Source organism: Eptatretus burgeri, chromosome 4 (assembly GCF_056783735.1).
Source record: "Eptatretus burgeri isolate ZD-2024b chromosome 4, Ebu_testis_v1, whole genome shotgun sequence".
Classification (NCBI taxonomy): Eukaryota; Metazoa; Chordata; class Myxini; order Myxiniformes; family Myxinidae; genus Eptatretus; species Eptatretus burgeri.
Genome location: NC_140964.1, coordinates 66,762,808 through 66,788,417, shown reverse-complemented (window position 1 = coordinate 66,788,417; position 25,610 = coordinate 66,762,808). Strand labels below are relative to the sequence as shown.

The 25,610-nt window shown below is 42.8% G+C and overlaps 1 protein-coding gene across 1 annotated transcript in view; it reads left to right on the top strand.

The window, feature by feature from the left end:
• LOC147028262 (leucine-rich repeat-containing protein 75A-like) overlaps positions 1–25,610 on the top strand; it is a 112,229-nt gene that overhangs the window by 7,875 nt on the left and 78,744 nt on the right. Inside the window, exon 3 of the mRNA XM_085878515.1 lies at positions 5,115–5,227. Coding sequence (XP_085734641.1) covers positions 5,115–5,227 — 113 coding nt within the window. The remainder of the gene's footprint in view (positions 1–5,114; positions 5,228–25,610) is intronic.

The window sequence follows — 25,610 nt, the reverse complement described above, 5'->3', positions numbered from 1 at the left end:
GACATTCGACCCCCGACCGCTAAGAAGGGTGTTGGTGTGACACCCCCAATGGGACGTATGGTTGGATGCAGAATTGGAAGATGCACATTTTGGATTTGGTTTGAAGTCGATACGACCATTTTAGCAGACGTTATTGCGAAAATAAGAATTTCGGTTTGTCAGTGACCTTGACCTTTGACCTAGATTCACCAAAAACGACAAATGTCTAAGTTGGACCATGGCCGACGTCTGTACCCAGTTTGGTCATGATCGCTAAAACGGTGTGGCTGCTGTTTCAGGGTAAACAAACACACAAACAAACAGACAGACACACAGAATGACACACACAACCGACCAACATAATTGCCGAAATCCGAATGAACAAGAAGACGTCGTGCAGAGCACGACACTTGCAAAATCCTTAAAACAAATTTGACCTCAAAAATAATTTGTGGTTGAATTCAATGACCAAATCTGCAACTCCTATTCAAATTTCAAGTCAATCAGATGAAAATTGAAAAATTTAGAAATTTGGCCTATGGTATCCTTTTGGCCTATGTTGACCTCGATAATAATTGGCTAGTTGAATTCAGTGACCTGAAATATAAATCCTCTTCAAATTTCAAGTCAATCGTATGAAAATTGAGGATTTTAGAATTCTCACCGAAGTTGTTGACCTTTTGACCTCAAAAACAATAGGCTTCTTCCCTATGACAAACGCTACCATGTGATGAAGTTTCATGAAGATCAGTTTAAAATTGTGACCTGTAGGCAACAAACAGATATCCATCCATCCATCCATCCATCAGGACCACACTTTGTGCAGAGCATTAGTGCTGCCAAAGCAGTCTCCTTGGCTATTGGTTACAATCCTGGACGGGTCACCACTCCGACACAGGATACTAGCAAGCTGGCACTCATTTTGCCAACCTTGGAAGGCCAGCAGGCAGAGTCAACCCCACCTGGTATTAATTCAACAACCAAGTGGGATTTGAACTCAGGATCCTAGGATCCCAAGTTCACCACCCTAATCATTAATCCAACACCAGGCATATACAGACAGAGAGACAGAGAGAATAACAAAATCAACTGACCAATATACTTGAAAAATCTTCGATTTTGCAAGTAACAAAGAAACAGACAGACAGGGGTGAAAACATAACCTCCTTCCACCTTCAGTGGTGGAGGTAAAGATACCTTGTTGGATTTCAATCCACACTCACTGCTCTAGATGATGCCTCAATAAGGGTGAAACCGGTTGCCAGTTAAGCTGGTTGACCTTGGGTATTTATGGGGTCACTTGTGTATGCTGGTGTCCTGTGTGATCCTTTTTTAGTTGTTAAAACTGCTTCTGCTGGTGCAACCCTGAGATTCTTCTCCAACCCTTCTGTTAAGCTTTTTAGCTTTGCCCTATATTCCAAAATTTTTTTTATTACAAGCATAAGGCATTTCAAAACGATGGCCTTCTGAAAATGACCTTCTTGCATAGTCCTGTGCTTCGAAGCAAGACATCCAAGTAAATCTGCCATCTTGGACAGCATCAGGAGGTGTGCTGCACCACGGAACACACAGTTATAAAGGTGTTTTCTCTTATGCGAAGTAGACGTGAAAATTCCATGGTTTGTTTCACAAGAGTAAGTTGATACCCTCAAGTTCCATATAATGGTTCCTGGTCTACAACTGCTGTGGTGGTCCTTTAAGCCTCCACTGAATGATGTGGGATCAAAATATCATTTGTACACAACTTCCCATCTGTCTATTAATATTTAATGCATCACTTACTCTAAGCAAGCAAATCATTTGTAGGTAAATATAAAAGGCCCCTAAAGATGGAATAGTGGTCGAGTTGATTTGATATATCCATGTGCCAGCAGTCGGTCGCTAGCGATTGCATATTGAATTGGGATTCAATTATGAACTTGACCTGCTGATCATATCCTCACAGAGATACATCTGTGAAGTGCACCTTAACATTAGGGTCGGATTTTGTAATTTGTCCAGGATGCAGGCAAAACTCACCACCTCTTCTTCATTGAAAGATACGATGGGATATTTAGCATCCAACAGCAATCAATGAGAACTGATGGGTCCCCAGCTTAACGTACATCCGAGTGACAGTACAACAATTGATGTATCGCCCTGCTTGCGAAGCACCAATCAGATGTTTAATCGTCGGGTCGGGAATCGAGCGAGCAGTCGTTAACCTGATGCTAAAAGAGACATTTATAGCAATCTGCATAACAGCTACCTTGTACCTTTTCTCGAGGTCCTAAGATACAGACACCTAACATGAAAAGGTGATCTTAATTGGTACTGTCTTTTTCGTCAGTCTCAGCTGTTAGCCAGATGGATTTTGAAGCCTACCATCACACTCGGTTTCATTTCAAAATGGAGAGCTCTGATGAACTTTTCATGTTGAGAGAAACAGATATAAGAAGAAGAAAAAGAAGAATCAAAGAAGCATCTCCATAGGAACCATGGATTTAGATGACTTAGAGTTAGGTTGGAAAGAGTAGTGATGTATTCTATGGTAAAGCTAAAGCATTTTCTAATGCCTCTGAGGACAACTGATTGTAGAAGAGCTTGTAAGTATGAGGAAAACCAAGATAGAGTACAAGAAATTTGCCAAACTTGAGTCAACTAGCACTTTTTGTCAGCAATTTTTTAACCCACCACTGAAGGTGAATTGAGGTTGATTTCATCCCGGTTTATCTGTTTTGTCTCTCCGTATGAGTAGGATCTCTCAAAAAGTTATGGACGGATTCGGATGAAACTTAGTGGACAGGTTGGGTGTTTGATTTGATTTTGAACTGATTTTGGTGACAAATTGATTTGATATTGGTGATGATCTGGATATGAGAATTTTTCACTTATCTGGAATTTAAATTCCAGATAAGGTATTGTCATCATGCATTATCTGTCCATACGTCTCCTTTTTCGACTTCTCCGGCCAAACAAGTGTGCCGATCCAGCTGAAATTTGGCAGCAACTTTCCTCTTCTGACTCGTAACAGGAATTGCAAAGATCGTCACATGACTTTAAGTAGGTCAAAATGGCCAACTTAGGAAGTTTATTCAAAAATCTTCTCCAGAACCACTTGTCAGATTGCTACCCAATTTGGGGTACAACATTAGGCCAGGCTCGGGATGTTAACTTGCGGAAGTCATGCCGATCACATGACCTGAAATGTATCAAAATGGACGACCGTCAATTTTTGAGAAAAATCGCATAAATTTCTTCACAATCTTCTTCTCCAGAACCACCAGTCCAAATGCTACGAATTTTTGGGATATGACATTAGGACACAGTCCTGATGTTAAATTGTGGAGGACATGCTGATCACGTGACTGCAAGTGCGTCAAAATGGCAGTCACGCAAATTCCTTCCAAAATCTATTTCTCGAGACCCACCAGTCAGAATGCTACTAAATTTGGGTTACAAAATTAGGACAGGGTCATGCTATTAAATTGCGGAGGTCGTGCCAATCCACGTGACCAGAAGTGTGTCGAAATGGTGGACTTTGTAAATATTTGGGCAAATCGTGTAAATTCCTTCCCAAATCTTTTTCTCTAGACCCATCAGTCAAAATTCCACCACATTTTGGTTACAACATTAGGCCAGGGCCCATATATGCTGCAGGTCCAGTGATCCTATTTTTTCATATTTAAAGTGATTCTTCACCATTGAGAGATGAGGCCAAAAACGATATACAGCATAAATAATATTTTGACAAAACTTGTTGGATTAGTTGGGAAGGTGAAAAGAACAAGTGGATTATATTGTGGTTAAGGTCTGGATGCAGATCTGGCCTATCAGTGGGATACAAAACTTAAAACTTCTGTCCACCTTCAGTACAAGGTCCACTTCCTTGGCACAGCTGAACTTCTATCACCTACAAGGCCTTCATCTGCAGCTCGATGGAGTATTGCTCTTCCCTCTGGGCTGGCTCCCCTGTCTCACATCCTGCTCAGCTTGATGACGTGTAAGCCAAGGCCTTCAAGATTATTGGAATCTTCCGTGATGAAGCTAATCTTTGGGCCTTTCACTTCACCGTCGCACACAGTTCAGTGGTCTTTCTGTCTTCTACCACCTCTTTTGTGGTCTTGCACCCTCTGCTCTTTCCATGCTTGTCCCCCCCCCCCCCAGGTTCCTGCAGGACACATACGGTCCACCATCAACCCCCTTCTTGTGAAACTACATAAATCCATGATCACTGTTCACCACCACTCATTCGTTCCTCCCTTTTCCTGCCTGTGGAACTAACTTACACATTCTCTTGAATCTCATTCTTCCCTCCAGGTCTTAAAGACAGCTGTTCACCATCATCTCAGATCATCCCCAACCCAAAACCTTAATCTTTTCTCCCCTCATTAACCTCCCCACCCCCTTCCCAATCCCTCCTTCATCCAAATTTCCAGTTCTCTCTCCTTGAAGTTTCCTTTTGTATCCATATTGTTCACCTCATGCATTGTCTTGTTCACCCCATACATCAACTCCTGCCCCCATAGCCCTTGTTTGTTCAAGTCTCCCTCTATCTTTTCCTTCTGCTTTGCTGTTGGTGTTTATCCCCCTCTCTCTACTGTTCCTTTTGCATCCTATGTCCTGATCCGTTCAGTGTGCCACGAGCCTCTGTCACGAGCCTCGACTACATTAAAAAAAAGAAGAAAAAAGTTCAGCCTGGCAGACATGTCCACTCTACCGATGACCGTTCTAGTTTTTGATGCAAAAGATGAACCTTAGACAGGTAATTAAAAATATACTCAGTTTGGGGATATGAGTGAGACTGCATTTTCATAGGAAATGTTTTTCATGTCCATCCCAAGCAGCAGTCAGATATCCCCTGCCCCCCCCCCCCTTGCTGAAGGTCATTAGTAAGCTCACTGGTTATTAACCCATATGTGACAGTGATCCTACTGAGATGCATTCCAAAAGATTCAAATTAATATCCTTCACATTGCATCTTTCAGCTTAAATTTGAGCCCACAACCTCTAAAACGTCAGCTCAGTGTCTGCACCACGACAACCACTGTTCTTTCTATCTATATCTTCACAACACTGTTTATTTGCTTCACTTATGCCACATGGACCATGCACATCACCAGAATCATGGTTACCTGTGTGTGCTATCTCGACAGGAAGCAGAGGCTGTGCGCGCATTTGAGAAGATCTGCCGACAGCTCATATACCACCTGAGCCCACACTCACAGCTGCACCGTCCGAGCATCAAGCGGAAGAAGCAGCAGACAAGGTAGGAATCATTATGATCACAAAAAATATCTAACACTCACCTCACTTGGAATTCAGGATGAACAGTCGATTGACGAAATGGGCTTTTATGTGGTATTGTTGGATCCAACAGTATAGCGATCCATATTTATGCCCTATGGAGATCTCTCCTTGGAGTGATACGTTTTGGTTCAGGTTTTCTCCTCACCGATTTCATCTTTCATCGAAAATGGTGAACACACTAGTTATGCTAATTATATGCAGGAGTTGAACCAATGCTTTTTATGCTTTCTGCTCTATTCTTTCTTATTTTTCCACTTTATTTTTTTGTCCTGTGTTTAATTGCTTTCCAACTTTTACTTTTATTTCAATCTTTGCTTCTCTCTTTGCCAGTATATATTTTTTGCGTGTGTTTCAGCACGCTTTCCCTTTTGGTGGACGTAGGCTTTACATTAAGAGTATTTCTGACAAATTTCATATTAACAATTGTGCTCTGTTGATGAAAGCAAAAGGCAGAAGCAATGGCTCCTTGAATAACAATACATTTTAACATTAGTGCCAGGGTGCATGTGTATTGCTTTGACAAGCCTTTCACAGCTTTGCATAACCATGTACTTTAGTGTCTCGGTTAAAGTACATGTGTTCAGTTGTTGTGACTGTTACACACTGCCCCTTTTGGGTGGCAGTCCATTGTGACACCCTTTTGAGCTTTCTCCATGAATATATACCTTCGTAATGGTGATACGGGCTGGTAGGATGGCCGAGAGTTACGCAAACTCGCCTCTAGGCTGTCTAGCCTAGGTTTGAATCTCAGCCCAGCTATAAACTGTCATCTTGGTGCTTCACAGGCAGGGTGATTCATTAATGTGTGTACCGTTCCTCAGATGGACGTTAAACTGGGTGCCCCATCTGCCAGCATTATTTGGTTGACGTTAAAGATCCCATGATGTCTTTGACGAAGTGAGGACGAGCTGTTGCCGGCCCCCTGGACAAATTGCAAGTTCCTGCCCTGACTTTCCAAGTTGGAGTGGAGACCTATCCCAGGATTGAAGCATTGTGACAGCTTTCAGATTAGATTTTAAGTGCACTAACACTCTGCACAGGGCATACATCATGATTATCATGAGTGGCGATGCCTGGGTAAAGCAAAATGTGCTCTGCTTTTTTTACGTTTGACCGAAAGTACAAGGCCACAAATAAAATTAGTCTTCAAAATGAGTTGGTAAAACATCAACTCAATCAATTGCCCAATTATTAAATCTCTATAAATTGGCTGTCGTTTGGGGGGGAAAAAAACTCATTGTTAGACCACCTATGGCCTGAAGGAACGGCAGCACCATGATGCCACATCAAATTTGCAAAATGGTAAATAGCATCCAATATTACTAGATGCCATTTCACCAAGATAATTGAGTGGAATTGAGTCAGAGTGGGTGATGGATGTTGAAAACAACAACAACAAAAAAATCCATCTTGCATAGTTACCTCTGCCACCAAAGATGGTTACCTCTGCCATCCACAACATTTTGAGATATTGTGCTATATCTCGTTTTGGCCCCATCTCTCAATGGCAAAGAATCACTTTTAAAATTCTCGTATCCAGATCCAGATCTTCACCAAAATCTAATCAATTCATCCCAGTCACACACCAACTTTCATCGAACCTGTCCACCAACTTACCAACCAACCTGTCCACCAACTTTCGTCTGAATCCGTCCAAAACTTCTTGAAATATCCTGCTCACAGACAGACAAACAGGGGTGAATACACAACCTCCGTCCACCTGTGGTGGCAGAGGTAATTGCATGAAAGTTACCAAGGCATATTAATATAATCACAGGCCACAGCCAATGAACATGAACATTATCACTGTTTCAGCATCCATTATTGGTCACTGATTATGCAATCACTGGTGTCTGTTTTGTGTACTTCCAAGGGGATTGGTCTGCATCTGGAGAATGTCAGAATGCATACCCCATTCATGACAATTTGATAACACACCAGAACTTGTGATTTGCTGAAATAAATTATGATGGCAAAGAAGCCCAAGATGCTGACAATCCATATATATATATATATATAAATATATATATATATATATATATATATATATATATATATATATATATATATATATATATATATATATATATATATATAAATATAAAATGTTACACAGACTTTCAGCATAACAGGACACTGGGGTTGTCGACACACATGAGGAACTTTGGTTCAGGTGGGGCCATTCGGCTTGTCATGCTTGAGCTGATCCATCCCCAATAAACATCACCTAAAAAAAAAATTAAAAACAAAAATTACAAGTTCTGGTGTGTTCTCAAATTGTCATGAATGGGTTATGCATACACATTGACACACAAGCGACCTACAAGTCCTGCCATTATCCCCACACCCCTTTATCTCTCATGCATCCAGGTACCTATTTAACTTATCCATCCCCTCAACTGCCAATAACTTTCTGGCTAGACCATTCCATGCATTAACCACTCTCCGATTGAAAGAACCCTGGCTTAAAACTGTCCTAACTCTTATCTTCTTTACCCTCAAACTATGGCCTGTGGGCCGAATACTCTCCACTCTTGAAAAACTCCACTGCACCAATCGATATTTAAACATTTAAACATAATTGCCCAAATAAACATTGGTGCTGTAGGGAAAATCTTAAGATTGTGGTGTTCATGGCAGATATGTGATGTCCATGACTTGTTCCTCAAACCAGGCCGACACCCAATGGATGGTGTGATTGTACCATATCTGCATACACAGGGCCGGATTTAGACATGTGGTGGTGGCCCCTGGGCAGCCTTCAGTAATGGATAAATAATAAAAAATACCTTAGAATAATAAAAAGGTGACAAGACTTATTTACAGTCATCCATAAAGTATATTTTTCAAGAACAAAGAATCTGAACTTCTATATAAAATAGAGAATGAGATAAGATGAATATCTTATATCTGTTCCACTAACTACCAACTACCATTAAGACACTCACAAATACATTTTTGCTTACAATTTTTTTTTTCATGAAATATGTGGAGGCCCCCTGGTTGTGGAGGCCCCTGGGCAACTGCCCAGCTTGCCCATGCCTAAATCCAGCCCTGTGCATACACGAACAGCATGGAAACTTGAACCTGAAATGTAGGCCTATTCTGACCTTGCAACGCGATGGGAGATTCAAACCATCGTATATGAACTTTTCCAGATCAATACCGTGACATTACCATAGACATGTTATAATAATGTCACACGATTTGTGAGCTATTTCCTTCCAATGATCCGTCAAGTGGCAATCATTTTGAACCCGGAATTTTGATTGTTGGACGACATTTATCTCCACATTTTTTCTATCCCAGTAAATAAGCATCTTCACATGGATAGTTTTATCAGTGACGTCAAAAAAAAATGTTGCCCATTATATTTTGATCACTTTAATAGGGGTTTAAATCACATGGCATGCAACTCATTACAACAGGATTGGTTTGGGCTCTCCCACCATCCCACTTTGGGCTTTGGGTCCTGATGTTAAACGTGGAGGCCATGCTCATGACATGACCGGAAGTGTGTCAAAATGGCGGTTGCGCAAATTCTTTCCAAAATCTTCTTGTCCAGACCCACCAGTGAGAATGCTACCAAATTTGGGTTGCAACATTAGGACAGGGTTGTGATAAATTGTGGAGGTCATGCAGATCACGTGACCGAAAGTGTGTCAAAATTGTGGATTTAGTACATTTTTGGGAAAATCGTGTGAATTCCTTCAAAAATCTTCCGAGCCAGATGCACCAGTCAGAATGCTCCCAAATTTTGGTGAGAACAGTTTTACGCAAGGGCCCAAATAAGCTCTCAGTCCAGTGGTTCTCTATTTTGTATACATCGTCGAGGATTGTGGAAGAGCTCATACACTGAATTGATCAGCATATAACAGACAAAAACAGAACAGAAAACATGTAAAAAGGAAGCAAAAGGAGCAGTAAAGTGCACACAAAGGAGTAGTAGAGAGGCTGGGGGAAAACACCAACAGCATAGTTGAAGACCAAGATAGAGGGAAGCTTTTCAAACAATGGGTGTGGGGAGGAATGAGGGGGGGTGGGGTAGGAGTTTATGCATGGGGTGGACAAGACAGATACAGAAGGAAACTCCAGGGAGGGAAAAAAAATTTGAAAGAGGAGGAATTGGAGTGGGGTTAATGAGGCTCGAGAAGATCATGGTTATGGACTGGGGATGACCTGAGATGGTGGTGAACAGCTGTCCTGAAGAACTGGAGGGAAGAATGAGATTGAAGAGGATGTGGAAGTTGGTTCCACAGGCAGGACAAAACAGTAAAAAATGAGTGGAGGTGAGCAGTGATCCTAGATTTAGGTTGTTTCACCAGAAAGGATGGTGGACCATGTGAGTGCTGCAGAAACCGGGGGCGGGGGGGGGGGGGAGTGAGGGGGGAGACAAAGCACGGAATGAGCAGAGGGTGCAAGACCAGAAAGGAGGTGAGAGAATGGTGAAGTCTGTCATTACCTGTCTGTAATGGTGAAGTGATAGGCCCATAGACTCAGCTTTGTCACAGGAGATTCCAATAATCTTAAAGGCCTTGGTTTCCATGGTGGCAAGCTGAGCAACATGTGAGGCAGGGGAGCCAACCCAGAGGTGAAAGCAGTACTGTATCAATCTGCTGATGAAAGCCTTGTAGGTGGAAATGAGTTCAGGTGTGCCAAGGAAGGACTTTGTGTGATGGAGGATGCCCAGTTGGCAGCTGGCTTTGGAAAGTGGTTTGCCCGCAAGAAAGATCATGGCTGATTGTGAGACCCAGGAGTTTGAATGACTGAACTTCCTCAATAGGATTGTTAAGAAAATAGATGGTGGGGTTCGCCAGACAGTTCTTTCAGAGAGAGATCGTAGGAGTGTGAGATTTAGCAGGATCAAAAGACATATTCCAAGTGTTTTACCAGCGTGTGATTTTTTTTTCAAAGTTTGAAGAGAGGGAAGAAGCTGCAGTCTGCCTGTCTGAAGGATGAGGGATGAGGGATGTCACGGCAGAGGGTAGAGTCATCAGAAAATACATAAAGGGGATTTTCCAGAGTCAGAAAGATCATTAATGAAGATAAGGAATAGGACTGGGCCCAGAACACTGCCTTGGGGCACTTTAGCCTTGGCAGGGAGAGGAGTTGAAGGGATTCCATTCAGAGCCACATGTTGGCTATGAGAGTAGAGAAAGTCAGCAATCCATGTGTAGAGTTGGCCTTGGATGCCATTGACAGAGTTTGGAGAGTGAGGCAGAAAGCCAGGTTAGGTATGGCAGCATGCGCCAGAGCAGCACGTCGCTGCGTCCACTTTCCGCCGGTACTCCAGGGGCCTCCGTCTGGCTATCCTCCAGGCAGATGCCTGGCCATCCCCATCTCCTTGAGATGCCGGACTGTATCAAAGCCATGCAGGAAGCTGGAAGCCAGTTGCAGGAAGCCAGACTGTATCAAAAGCACAAGATATATCCAGATGGACTGTCCTGATGTCATGTCTGACATTGAGATCCTCCAACCATTTTTGGGTGAGAAGGAGCAGCATATTCAAGGTGGAATGACCTGGTCTGAAACCGAATGGGTGATCGGAGATGAAGTTGTTCGAGAAAAGGAAGGATTTCATATCAGCTGCGATGATAGATTCCATGACCTTGCTGATGATTCGAAGTAAACCAATAGGTCTGTAGTTAAGGGGATCCGTTTTTGCACCTTTTTATGTAATGCTTTGTTCACGGATTTTTTTTAATTTAAGTGATGTTGGTGGAATTAACATTTTAAATTTTGAACCAGCCTGATTTGTCTTTTTGGCCAACACAAAATGTAGTCTCCAAGCTTTGGCTTGCACAAACTATGCTGGAAAGCTATAGCTGCACTCCAGTCTATATTTTCAGCCTGCATGTCAAAGCTTGATGATGAAAACTCAGAAAAGCTTACAACAGGTGCGAGAATCCAGCAACCAAGGAAATCGCATCGCAGGCTGACAGAATGTGAATATCATTCTGTTTACTTCGTCTCTTTGTGTCAAATTATAATGCCTTGGGTTGAACTTAAAGGAAAAGTGTCTTGCTTGTCAGATAATTTCATAAGAACAGATAATTATTTCAGATTATTTCATATTTTAACCTGAAATTTATTTTGTACTCATAAATCAGCTTGTATGTATAATTACAAAAAACAATACGTTTCTTTTCAAGCTATTTGGAGAGCTTCAAAGAAACGTATTGTTTTTGTAATTTTATACAGCTTAGACACACAATTATCCAATCAGAGTGGAAGATTTTGTATGCCTTCAATGTAGAGTTATTTATGACATGTGCAGAGCCAGTGCAGGATATAATTCCTAAGATTTATCAAAAAAAAAAAACTTCGTCACTACACTCTACCACCCCACCCACCACCCCTTAACACCAGCAAGGTGTTCTTTACTATGGATATCCTGAAGAATGAATCACCACCATAATGTGTAGTCAATGGTTTGCAAATTTATACGAGCCTGAAAGACTGAACTATAATTAGTTTTGCCCTGAAGGGGATTCGAGACTATTGCAGTGTGTGTGTGTGTGTGTGTGTGTGTGTGTGTGTGTGTGTGTGTGTGTGTGTGTGTGTGTGTGTGTGTGTGTGTGTGTGTGTGTGTTTCTTTTTTGGAATCACAAATCAATATCAATAATAATAAATTTCACACCAAATTATTTGAAAAACGAGATGCTTTTCCATTCCACATTGTACGAACGCCTTCCTTAGAAACATTACTCAGAAGTTATTCTATGGTACGGTTGCAGGTGAAATAATTAGGACCGTGAGAGCAAAACCACACACAGCACTGAACTTGTCAATGGATGACAACAACCAGTCAGACGTATGTTAACACAGGGAGCTACAGTTAGTAGATTAAAACACGTTTTCTTTAGGATCATAAAACGACATCAAAAATAGAATTCGTGAAATACAATGTGAATAGTAAAAATATTATTAACGATATATATATATATATATATATATATATATATATATATATATATATATATATATATATATATATATATATATATATATTGTTGCGGCCACGGGTACCGAGACACCAGTTGTCACTCAGGGGGATTAATCCCCGGTAGAACCGGACCTGGGGTCACCACTCACAATTAACGTTGTGGTACGGTGGGTTGTTTTAGAACCACGAACGCCACCGTCAACCACGAGTTACAGTGTCCGCCGTCTAATTTGCCGTTTAACTAGAGGTCACGTGGTTACCTGAGCGGGGAGCGGGCCCTCGGCAAAACACCAATATTATCTCGATTAGGTTTTAATTAGGGCGGCCGAGAGTTTTAACCGCCGGTGCGTGCCGACGATTTTTTGGTCAAATCTGTGGTAATTACCTCCCGGTCTATCTCGGTTCGAACAATGCTATATCAATGAAGGAAAGGACAAACACCGACAGGTTGGAAATCGACAAATAATTTATTAATTATAAAATAAATAAATAAAAATAACCTTTTATTTTCTGAGGTAAATAAATAATTTCAAAGCAAAATCAATCAAAATGCCAGGAAAGAGACAAGGAGCAGATGCTTATCGGGGGTTGACTTACTTACAGTTAAACACAGACAAGGGTATCCAACAGATCATTCGGGGGGAGGGGGGGATCCTCTCGCTCACCAGAAAGTCGTCCGTGAAGCGAAAACGTGTTGAAAATGTGTGCGTCACGTCCGTCGCCAGCACCCAGCTTTGCCGTGCACCCTCTCGCGAACAGCCTTGAACGCCAGTCGAAGTCTGGAGGGCACCGAGATTGTCCGTCGTGGGTTTAGACCCTGGTGTTGTTGGTGATCGACCCGTACCTCACTTGTTGGCGGCGCTGCTCACACCCACACACCCACCACACGCTCGCTTGCCGAAACACCGGAAGGGCGAATTGTGTCTTCAGCGCTGGGCAGACACCCGCTTATTGGTCGCTTCTCTCGCCCTTTGCTTTTTTCCTCTCTGGACTTTTTCTCCTCAGACTTTTTCTCTTCCGTATCTCTCCTCACTTTTTCTCTTCAGAACACTTTTTTCCCTCCTTTCTCTCCTCAGAACGTCCCTCTTTCGCTTTTTAGATCCTCGTGGAGGATCTCTAAGTCTTACTCACGGTGTTGTTCTTCATCTTCTTCTTGTGGACTTTTTTGTTTCACAGCCCACAGTTTTCATCGAAACTTCCTGAAACTTGGCATATACATGTAGAAATACCCTGCGTAGACAGTAACCATCTCCGATTTTGAAAATTCCTGCAAGAAAAAAAAGTTATGACGTCAAAATATCTCCGCTAATGGAAATCGCCGAAAAATTTATCTCCGAAACTAGGCAAACTTTTTGAAATCTGTTTGCAGGAATCGAACAGGGCATTCGCAGAGATGAATTACCGCACATATGATGCATCACTATGACGTCATATCAATTTTTTATGACGTCATTCCTATTTTTTGACATTTTTGTTTCATAACCCAGAGTTTTCATCAGATCTTAGTGAAACTTGCCACGTTTATGCAGAAAGCCCACGCGCAGGCAGTAACCATCTCAGATTTTGGAAATTCTTCCCAGAAAAAAAGTTTGACGTCATAATATCGCCGCTAATGGAAATCGCCGATCCCATTATCTCCGAAACTAGGCAAGCTGTTTGAATTTTGTTTACGGGAATCAAGCCGGGCATTAGCACAGATAATTTATCGCAAACCTGATACATCACAATGACGTCATATCCGTTTTTATGACGTCATCATTAAGAGGACGAGGATCTTAGCTCATTTGAGCTTGTTTATATCTCAGAACGTCTCTCCTCACAGAACGTCCCTCACACTTTCTCTCGCTCGTTTTTTATATCCCGGGCCGTCTCCGCGGGGTGCCGTCCGCCCCAAGCTCACCCCGCCCCACTGGGGCACGGTTACCATGACGACCCGTGCGCGCTCAAAAAAGGCGGGAATCGGATCTCACGAAAGAATGTTGCTGAGGGAAAATGAGGGCGGGCTTCAGAGCTCGTGAAAGAAATGTGTGTAAACGTGTCTGTCGTTAAGAAAAAAGCTTCCCATAAGAGAGGGGATCTATTCTTTACCCTTCTCAACACATCACATTTAAGATCCCATTAGACATGGGGATGGGGCTAATCTGAACATGCAATTAAGGAAATAACTGTCTGAGAATCTGGATGTGTGGATGCATTCATCAGACCGGATTCTGAAATCCGTAACAATATATATATATATATATATATATATATATATATATATAAATATATATATATATATATATATATATGTATATATATATATATATATATATATATATGTATATATATATGTATATATATATATATATATATATATATATATATATATATATATATATATATATACCATTAAAACCTCCTTCAGTGGTTGCTGAAGGAGAAAAGAAAGGCAGTTTAAAAAAAAAAAAACGTTTATAAATACCGTTTGAATATTCGAACAACAGTTTGATTCAGAGGTGAGTGGGGTGGTCGTGTTTGTTGGTGAATGTGTTATATTTAAGGTAAGATGTGCATGATTTAATGTATTATCATGTGATAGAATGTGTGATGGGAGTTGTAATTACGTGATAATACATTAAATCCACGAGCGAGTAAAGTCTGATTGGTGATGTTTGTTATATTGATGGGTTGACTGACTCCATGGATGCAACTGAGGTTGTGGATCTACTAATGTAGGTAATCTACTGATGTGGACCCGTGACCGAGGTTGTGGATTCACCATTTGGAGAGGTTCTGGGCTGAAAAGATCAAAACGTCGAGGAAGAACGGTGCCCAGCTGATGATCCGTGCAGTTGGAAAACCAAAAATTTGATTACAGGTTAAGGTTCTTCCTTTAAGGCCCTGTCACACCTTGACGATTTAGCCAGCGTATGCCGACGTATGAAAAATTTGTCTAAAACGCTGGCACACGTCGAATACGTATGGGTAAGTTTTGTATACGTTAAGAGCATGCTGGCAGACGTCGTAGTACGCTGGCATACGTCGTAGTATGCCGAGCTGTTAGACAAATTTTCCTTGCTTGAAATTTTTCGACGTATGCCAGCGTATGACTCACACGTTCTGCATATGCTGGCCATAAGTTGTAGGCACGCTACGCGATCGTTGACACACATCGACACACGTTACTTGTAAGTTACTCATCAGTCGAAACACGTAGAGGTAATGTTTAGCATACCCGAAACTTATTTCTAACCTATGAGTAACGTGTTGTAGGCAGGTTACGCGATCGTTGACACACGTCGACACACATTCCTTGTAAGTTACTCATAAGTCGAAACACGTCGAGGTAATGGTTAGCGTCAGTGTTCCAGATTCCCTGGTTTTTTTTTTTCGTTTTTTTTCTTCGGTATGACGGTGATGTTGACACTTCGATTTCAAGTGCGGTTATGATTTAAATCGTTGAGCGGCAGCCTATTAATTATATTATATTATAACCGCACTAGAAATCGAAGTGTCAACATTACCGTCATACCGAAGAAAAAAAAAGAAAAAGAAACCAGGGAGTCTGGAACACTGACGCAAACCATTACCTCGACGTGTTTCGACTTATGAGTAACGTACAAGTAACGTGTGTCGACGTGTGTCAACGATCGCGTAACGTGCCTACAACTTATGGCCAGCGTATGCAGAACGTGTGTCACATGCTGGATACGTCGAAAAATTTTCAACATGCTGAAAATTTGTCGACGTGCTCTGCGTACTACGACGTATGCCAGCGTGCTTCAGCATGCTATTAACGTATACGAAACTTACCCATAACGTATTCGACGTGTGCCAGCGTATTCGGCAAATTTTTCATACGTCGGCAGACGCTGGCTAAAACGTCAAGGTGTGACAGCTGCTTGACACTTCGATGTCTAGTGCGGTTACAATTTGAATCGTCGAGCCGCAGCCTAGTAATAGCCTACGCCACGTGATCGTCGGCAATACGCTGCCGCGCTATGCATAAGTTAGACTATCATTGGACACAGGTTGTGAACGCCGACAACACGCTCAGCATTCGTTGATATAAGTTATCTATATGTTATCGAAACGTTCTGTGTACGTTACTAATACGTTATGCATACGTCCAACTCGTTATGAATACGTCCAAAACTGGAAAAAAAAAACATCAATAGTTCAGTGTACGCCAGCGTTTTACATACATTTTGATACCTTGCCATACACTGGCTAAAACGTCAAGGTGTGACAGGGTCTTTAGGTAAGGGAACTACGTATGTTTTGAGGTTTACATAATTTACAACAATCCTTTAAATTATATTATATTTCAGGAATAGCCAATACTGTACAAGTGTGTGTGTGTGTGTGTGTGTGTGTGTGTGTGTGTGTGTGTGTGTGTGTGTGTGTGTGTGTGTGTGTGTGTGTGTGTGTGTGTGTGTGCGTGCCCGTGTGTACATCTATATATTTTCACTTTAAAAATGGTTTTTCTCTGTACCCACTTGTCCGATCAATGTGAAACTTTAAAAGCAGGAGGGACTCCCCATGGAGAATATTTTATTGCTAACTTTGACATCATAGGTTACATGGTATGGCTACCATATTAGATTAAAGGAAAAAATGTGGACATCATTTTCTCTTAAACCTCTCAAAAAAAATAAATAGAAGCTTTGCATATGTCATCAAATCCCCATGGGTTATATAAGGTGCTAATGATGACCTCATCAGTGAAGTGGTATTCCAGCTATAATTGGTCGAGTGGAAATCCTGAAATTTCAGTTTTCTGATCTGTGACCCGATGTGAGTGAATAATTAACCTTATGATGTTCATAACCCATGCAAAGAAACCATGTGATATAATGAGGTGCATGGATGATACCAGCATATGGGCCATAATTGCAGTGGGCATAATAGTGGCGTGTTCAGTTAACATTGGTATTTTAATATTTTTGTTCAGAATGAACGAGCGAGACGAGACTATATGCTCACCGAGTGCCGTTCTGGTCTGCTTTGTCATGCTGTATGACATCTCTTTCATTCATTAAAGCAAGAAATATGTGATTAAGGGTGAAGGTGACCAAAGCCATAATGACAAATCCCATACAAGATGAATCTACATACATTTTATAAACCAGATCCAGATCAAATTTCAATAACTTGGAAAATAGGCTATTAATTGGGGGTATTTAAGCCCCCCCTTCCATCCCCCCTTCCCCATGGGAGAGGGGAAAGCTCATTGATGTTGTTGGGTTTGTTTCCACAATTAGTGCCCCCAATTTTTAATGGTACCACAAAGTTTCTGATTTTCCTCGGAGAACTAAACCAGCACTAAGAATTTTTTATTTATTTATTTGTTTTCTTCCTGCACTCCCAATTTCTGAGCTGTATCAATTTCCAACCTGTATCTCATTGCTGGCTGGGACTTACAGAATGAAATATTGCATCAATAATGGAAATAAAAAGTATGCGGGGTTGATTTTTTTTTTGACCTTCACTTAATTATTAAGGTCATGACCAATTATTGTCATTTTAACATTTTTCACGATAACTTGACTAAGGTTTGTCTGATCGGAACAAAATTGCACTCTCTAGATAGCCAAGAGAAAGGCGTATTTATGCTTCATTCACACTATACTCCTCCAACCTTCACTCTCTTCCCCCTCCAAGCTTCCCTCTCACCTTTCTCAAAAGCTCCCCCCTCACCATTCTCCCTCAATTCTCCCCTCTCACCCTTCTCCCTCCAACCTCCCTCCTCACTCCACCTTCTCAAAGTTGCCCACCACCAACATCCACAAAGCTGCCTCCTTCCCCTGCCCTCTCTCTTCCAACTCATTCCTCCAATCATCGACTTCCCTCTGCACTCCCTCTCTTATTACTCCCCACTGTGCCTCATCCCATCACCAGTGAGCCTTTTGTCCTCCTCCTCCTCCTCTTCATCCAGCCCTCTTCCAGTGGCGGATCTCGAGGGGGGTTGGGGGGGTTGCAACCCCCCCCCCTCGAGATCCGCCACTGTCTTCCTTAGCTCTTCTGCAATTCCCCACACTCTTTCAACAACTCTCCCTAACACGACCCTCTCCCTCCTCTCCCCTCCACTCCCCCGCATACAAAGCCTCCTCTCCTCCCTCGTCCTTAACAGCGTGGACCTCAAACATCCGGGGCCTTCACTTTAACCTGACAGATCTTTCCATACAGGTTGTGACTGACAAACCAGATGTAATCTGCTAAATAGAAACTTTCCTCTTTCAAGACATCTCTGACTCCTTAGTATTTCTTCCCGGTTACTCCCTCCTCCGATATGACACACCTGAGCCTCGTCCGAGGAGGGGAGTTCCTCTCTTCATGAAAAACTCCATTCCTCACTCTCCATGTACTGCCCTCACTCCACCACACCCCCAGGAATCCTTTGCCGATGGCTTCCCTTCAACTCACTCCTCATGTTTATATTTGTGTTGTACCGTCCACCAAACAGTGATGACTCCATTTACATCTCGCTCACCAAAAACATGGACCATCTTCTATCCTCTCATCCCAACTCTCTCTTCTTCATATGTGATGACTTCAATTGTCATCATGCCAGTTGGCTGGGTGTGGGCAACTCTCTCACCTGTCATGGCGCTTCAGCAAAGGACTTCTGTGACTCATTGGGACTGACATAATGTCAACTTCCCAACCTGGGGGTCAACGGTATTCCATCTCTTCTGGATATGGTTTTGACCAATTTCCCTGCAAATATCTGCTGTTCTTCCTCTGCTCCAATGGGTTCATCTGACCATATGCTTGTTGAAGTGAACATCTCTCTTGCTGTTATTAGAGAACCACCTCAGCACTGTCAAGTCTGGCATTTCACTCAAGCCGACTGGGCAAGGACCTCAAGCAGTCATCATCAAACTTCTACAATGTTCTCCCATTTTTGCTCTCTCCGTCATAAACTCATCCTGGGAAATTTTTTCAAGAAATTTGCTCTCCCTCATGCACAGATTTATCCTATCTCATCTTCAGTTGTCCTACCCTTCTTTCTGCCCATGGTACATTGAACCTTGTGGTGAGGCATTTGTCCTGAAAAAAACTTGTCTTTGCCTCATGGAAGGCAATCTCAGTTCCTTCCAAAAAGTTCGGAACAAATGTATGTCTACCCTCAGGAGAGCCAGGAAACAACATCTTTCTAATCTCGTCTGAACTCTCAAACCTGTATCCCTCCTTCAAATCCTGGTGGCATCTAGTCCAGTGAACTCTGTTTCTGGTGTATGCTCCCCCTCCAGCTCCTCCCTTACCTTAAATGGCTGCACAGCTGGCACTGCCCACAAAAGGCTGAATGCCTAAACTCTGTGTTTGCTTCTAAATATTGAGTCCCAAACCCATCATTTTCTGTACCCACCTTTCCCAGTCACACCCAGCTGTTCATGGACTATGTGTCCTTTTCTCCTGACAAGGTGGAGAGCTTAGTCCCTTAGTCCTTAAGGTGGAGTGCTCCACCTTAGTCCGGACAGTGAGGCGAAACAGAAGAGCAATGACGGACAAACTGTGTGCAGAGTTCAATGTGGTCTGTGAGCATCCTGTATATAATCGAAAACGGTCAGAAGGGAACTTCACAGGATGGGATACTATCGCCGGGTTGTTATGCCAAACCAATCATAACATTTGGCAATGCAAGTTTGCAGGTCCAGTGGGGCTTGGAGCAGAGACAATGGACTGCCGAGCAGTGGAGGAATGTGATATGGTCCGATGTGTCGTCCTTCACCACGTTCTCAAGAAATGGATGTGTGCACATGTGGCGACAGCCCAGGGAGCTCTATAGCCCCAAGTGCCTGGTTCTAATAGTAAAAGGTTCAGGTAGTTCCATATTGGTATGAGGCACGTTTTCCTGGCATGGTCTGGGTCCACTCATTCCATTAGAAGGCAGTGTTGATACAGCATGCTACATAACCATCCTGAGCGATCATCTGCATCCCATGATGCAGTATGTCTTCCCTGCTGGGAGCGGTGTCTTCGAGGATGACATTGCTCCATTCCACAGTGTAAACAGGCTGATGATGATGATGATGATGATGATGATGATGATGATGATGATGATGATGATGATGATGATGAAGTCAAGGTAAAACGTATAGCTTAACAAAGAACAGTTTTCATTTCATTCCAAAATACACTCCATGACTTGGAAAATAATCTCATGAGAGGTGAGGGTCAGGATGTTTTATTTTTTTTGTGGATGTAGAGGCTCCATGTGGTGTTGAAATTCGATGTGGATATTGGAATAAAAAGAGAAAATTTAAACAGGAAATCCAGGGAACCAGACCTGTTTGATTTGGTTTCAGTGGACGAGCTTGATGGTGAATGCAAACTCGAGCACACATCTGTGAAAATTCGAGATTTCAATCTATCGTTAACAGTGAATAATGTGTTCATCATTTTGGCACACTATACAGTCGTAAGCCAGAAGCTATTAAACCAATGATTGGATTTTCAGACTTGGAATAAAAACTTAAGGAAGCCAAGGCATTAGATCATTTGTTGCGGCCGCCGGCTTTTGAAGATTTTGCAAATCCGTTGAGCAAATTGGAGGATTGGGTTGTGGTTAAATGATGGTTCTGTTCAGAGTTATATTGTGGTTTGTGCCAGCATAAGATGAGCAGGCACAGAGCAAGCACAGAGATGGAGACATGATATAAGAATGGGTTAACTAATGAATTAAGTAAAGCTTGGGCAGATAAGATGCCACCACGATGAAAGGATATTCAGTGGATGATTTATCATCTGCATCCCATTACTAGTTTCAATTTCTCTCTTTGTTGAATGTCTTTCTTATTGTCATTTTATTTCGGAAATACAGTTTATGAAATTACAAGCTGTTCTCATTTACAAAGCTAACATGAGGAGTGCTTTTCTAAAATGTGCTCAGTATTATTTATCCATTTAAAGCACAACTTTCATGTATTTTTCATTCCAACTGATGATATTATAATATATTATTTATTCATGTGCAGTAGGTACTCTGCATTAAAGACATTTTGTATACACACATATGTATATATATATATATATATATATATATATATATATACATATATATATATATATATACATATACATATACATACGAGCAAATACAACCCGTCACTTCGCCGACGGGTCAATAAAGTGGGGTGGAAGGGGGAGGAGAAAGAGGGGGGGAGAGAGGAGGTAGGTGAAGGTGAGAGGGGGAAGGGGAGGCAGAAAGGATGAAGAAAGGGGAGTTAGGTGGAAGGTGGAGAGAACGACACCTCACCAAATGTTGCTATTCACTGCGGGAGGGAGGGGTGCATGTTTGTGAGAGAGAGAGAGAGAGAGAGAGAGAGAGAGAGAGAGAGAGAGAATATGAGAGAGAGAGAGAGAATATGAGAGAGAGAGAGAGAGAGAGAGAGAGAGAGAGAGAGAGAGACAGCGAGAGAGAGAGAGAGACAGCGAGAGAGCGACAGAGGTGTGGGAGGAGAGGGCTGCATTTTATGAGGAGGGGGGAGCGAGGAGGGGACAGAGTGAAAGAAAAGGATGGAGGAGAGGAGGAAAAATAAAGACAGGTAGGGGTGGAGATGGGGTTATCAAAGAGAATGATGTGTGATGCTTAATGACCGAACACAAAAAAAACCTGTTAGAACAGCTGTACACACAACGACACAACAGAGTTTGTAAAGTAATCTGCTGGCACATGTGCAAAACCTTTAATATCCCAGTTCCAGAAAATTTGTGGGAAAATGACCCAAAAGCGATCACTGAAAACATTGAAGTACCGCTCATGTACGACCTTGTGATCCCATCGGGCATGAACATCGAAAACAAAGCATTGTGACCAGATATCATATCGAGGTGCAAAAAAGAGAAGAAGGCATTGCTAATTGAGGTGTTAATATCGGTGATTTTGGGCTAACGATACAGAAATCAAAAAAATGGCCAAATACCAACGCCTCAAGAATGAAGTGAAAAGATCCTGGAAGCTGAAGAATGCCAAAGTTGTACCAGTGATGACGAAGAAGAACCTCACAGAGATATTATAAACCATCCCTGGGAATATCACTATAAACAAACTACAGTTGGAAGCTGTCCTGGGCTGCGAAACAATCCTGAAGAGAGGCCTCGGCACAAAACTTTGAAAACAGAAAATTTCACAGCTTGGTCCATGAATCGTGACCCCTTACCGAAATGAAGGTGGAGACTTTGAGCCCACCTGAGGAGGACTCCATTCCACATTCTGAAACCCACATATGTTGATACCAATCAACGACACACACACACACACACACACACACACACACACACACACACACACACACACACACACACACATACACACACCTGGCAGGTCTCTGTTTCACCGTCTGAAACCCAACCACATGTGGAGATCGCAGACAACAACAAGAACAGCTCGCAGGTGCATGTGTGCACAGTGGTGGATACTGAGATCTGGGAGGGATCCGTTGCATCTTCTGAAACCCACATATGGAGATAACCAACAACCAACAACACACACACACACACACACACACACACACACACACACACACACACACACACACACACACACACACACACACACACACACACACCTTCTGAAACGTGCATAGGGAGATAACAACCAACAATCAAAACACAGGCAAAAACACACACACATACACAGACCTGGGAGGGCTCCATTCCACTTTCTGGAACCCATACATGGAGATACCAACCGAACACACACACACACACACACACACACACACACACACACACACACACACACACACACACACACACACACACACACACACACACACACGGTGGATACTGTGAGACCTGGGAGGGTTCCGTTTCACCTTCTGAAACCCACATATGGAGTTAACCAACAACCAACCAACACACACACACACACACACACACACACACACACACACACACACACACACACACACACACACACACACACACACACACACACACACACACACACACACACAGTTCCGTTATGGTAATTACTGAAAACATTGAAAAAAAATCAAATCAAAAGCAATCACGGAAAACATTGAAGTTCCACTCACGTTAATACCAGTGATTTTGGACCAATGTTGCAGAAATAAAGAAAATGACCAACTATCAAGATCTCAAGCATGAAGTGAAAAGATCCTGGAAGCTGAATGCCAAAGTTGTACCAGTGATGATGAAGAAGAACTGCACAGAGATATTAAAAAGCATCCCTGGAAATATCACCACAAACGAACTGCAGTTGGAAGGCATCCTTGGCTCAGTCAGTAACGATGCTGAAGAGAGCCCACAGCACAAAACTTTGACAACAGAAAACTTCTCAGCTTGATCCGTGAACCGTGACCCCTTCCTGAAATTAAGGTGGAAACTTGAGCCCATCCTTGGAGGACTCCATTCCACATTCTGAAACCCCATATGTAGATACCAATAAACGACACATACACATGATGGTGGATACGTCAAGACCTGGGAGGCATTTGCTCCACCTTCTGAAACCCGCATATACAAAAACACTTCACCTTGGTCCATGGATTGTGACCCCTTCCTGAAATGAAGGCGGATACTTTGAGCCAACCCTGGGAGGACTCCATTCCAAATTCTGAAACCCCATATGTACGTACGTGTACACACACACATACACACACACACACACACACACACACACACACACACACACACACACACACACACACACACACACACACACACACACACACACACACACACACACACACACACTCCCCCCGTTAAGGGAATACAGTTTATATACGTACACACGCATAAAATACATAAAAACGACAAACACAAGTATTTACCTTCAAACAGAGTTCTTTGAAAGAGGAATTCAAGTGGGAAATATATCAATGCACAGAACACAAAATGTCGATCTCTGCTCTCAACCTTCCTAACCAGATTACGGCAAACATGAAGTTGGATGGACCTTATTGTTTTTATATATGTATCAATGTCGAAGTGAGTGGTGTGTTTTAGGAGATCGCACAAAAGGTTAAAACAAAGTGATTTCCTATTAAAATATATATATATATATATATATATATATATATATATATATATATATATATATATATATTGTTGCGGGCCGGGGGTCGGGTGAGAATACCACGAGGGGGGAAGCTATCTCGGCTCCCACCAGTCTCCCCGGAATTGTAGGCCGTCACACACGGTAAATTCTATGACGCGGCAGGTCACGAACCAACCGTGGATGCCAATAACTCAACCGCGTGACCTTGGATCCTCCCGTCTATGAGTTAACCGGGTTACCTAATTAATCACGTGATTTAATTACTGGAGAACACGCCATCGGTACGCCTTGTCCAAACCGGATCAATTTACCGGACCAGATCAGATGCAGCCGAGCGACACTGCCAAGGACGTACCGGCTAAATGAACGGATCATTGGGAAATAAGTCCCAGCTAAGCTAGGATTCGGACCATGCTGGATCAATGAAAAAAAAGACAAAAACGAGCAGGGAACATTCCTGATAGTAATTTATTAACAAGCAGGTGAGGAAGGGTATGTGGTACGACTAATAGATTTATTGGGGTGTGCAAGCAGAGATAGGGAAGAAAGGTGTGGTGCGGCAATAAACTAGCAACTTATGAAAGCGGACACAGAGCAGACTTAATCCGAAAATAATAACAATAATAATAATAATCATCATCATAATAATCTTCTGCAGTCTTATGTGGACAGGCACCAGGACACACAAACACGCACACACACAGACACAGAAAACCCGATGAAGGGAAGGTATTGCCATAAGACAGGAGAGGAGTTGAGGCTACGGTTTCTCGGTACCATTGTATAATTGATTGCCCGAAAGTGCCACCAATACATTTGGGGGGAATGCTCCATGGCGTGGTACCCCCTGACAGCTGGCGTGTCACGTCGTCTCTTGCTTCGGGGGGGGGGGGGAGCTCGCGTCGAGACAGTCGGCGTGAAGGAGCTTGAGTTGGGAGGGTGGAGTCCAGAACGAGTGGACGGAGTGGTAGGCGGGACCAAGTGGGTGGGTGGAGTCAGCGTTGTGTGGGCGGAGAAGAGGAGGCGGAGTCCAGGTGATGACATACAGAGTCGAAGAACAGCCTGAGCAGGAGGCGAGGCAGGGCAGAGAGAGATCGATGGCTCCGCTCGAACCTTTATAGGCCCCTCGGCGCGGGGACACCCCGAAGCTCTGTGTCGTCACCCTAATCGGGCGCTCTGATTGGCCCGGACCCCCTGCGCGGCCCAGCCACAATGGCCGGAAACCGCAACATTCCATTTCCGGAAAGATGACTCCAAGCTGCAAAAATGCCCCTCTCCAACCCCACGACATGATATGAATCGCCCACACCGAACTCCGCATCATGAATTGCCTTGCAAAAACCTCGGGCCGTGCCCTGATGACCCGCCGAGGGTGGCGTCTGT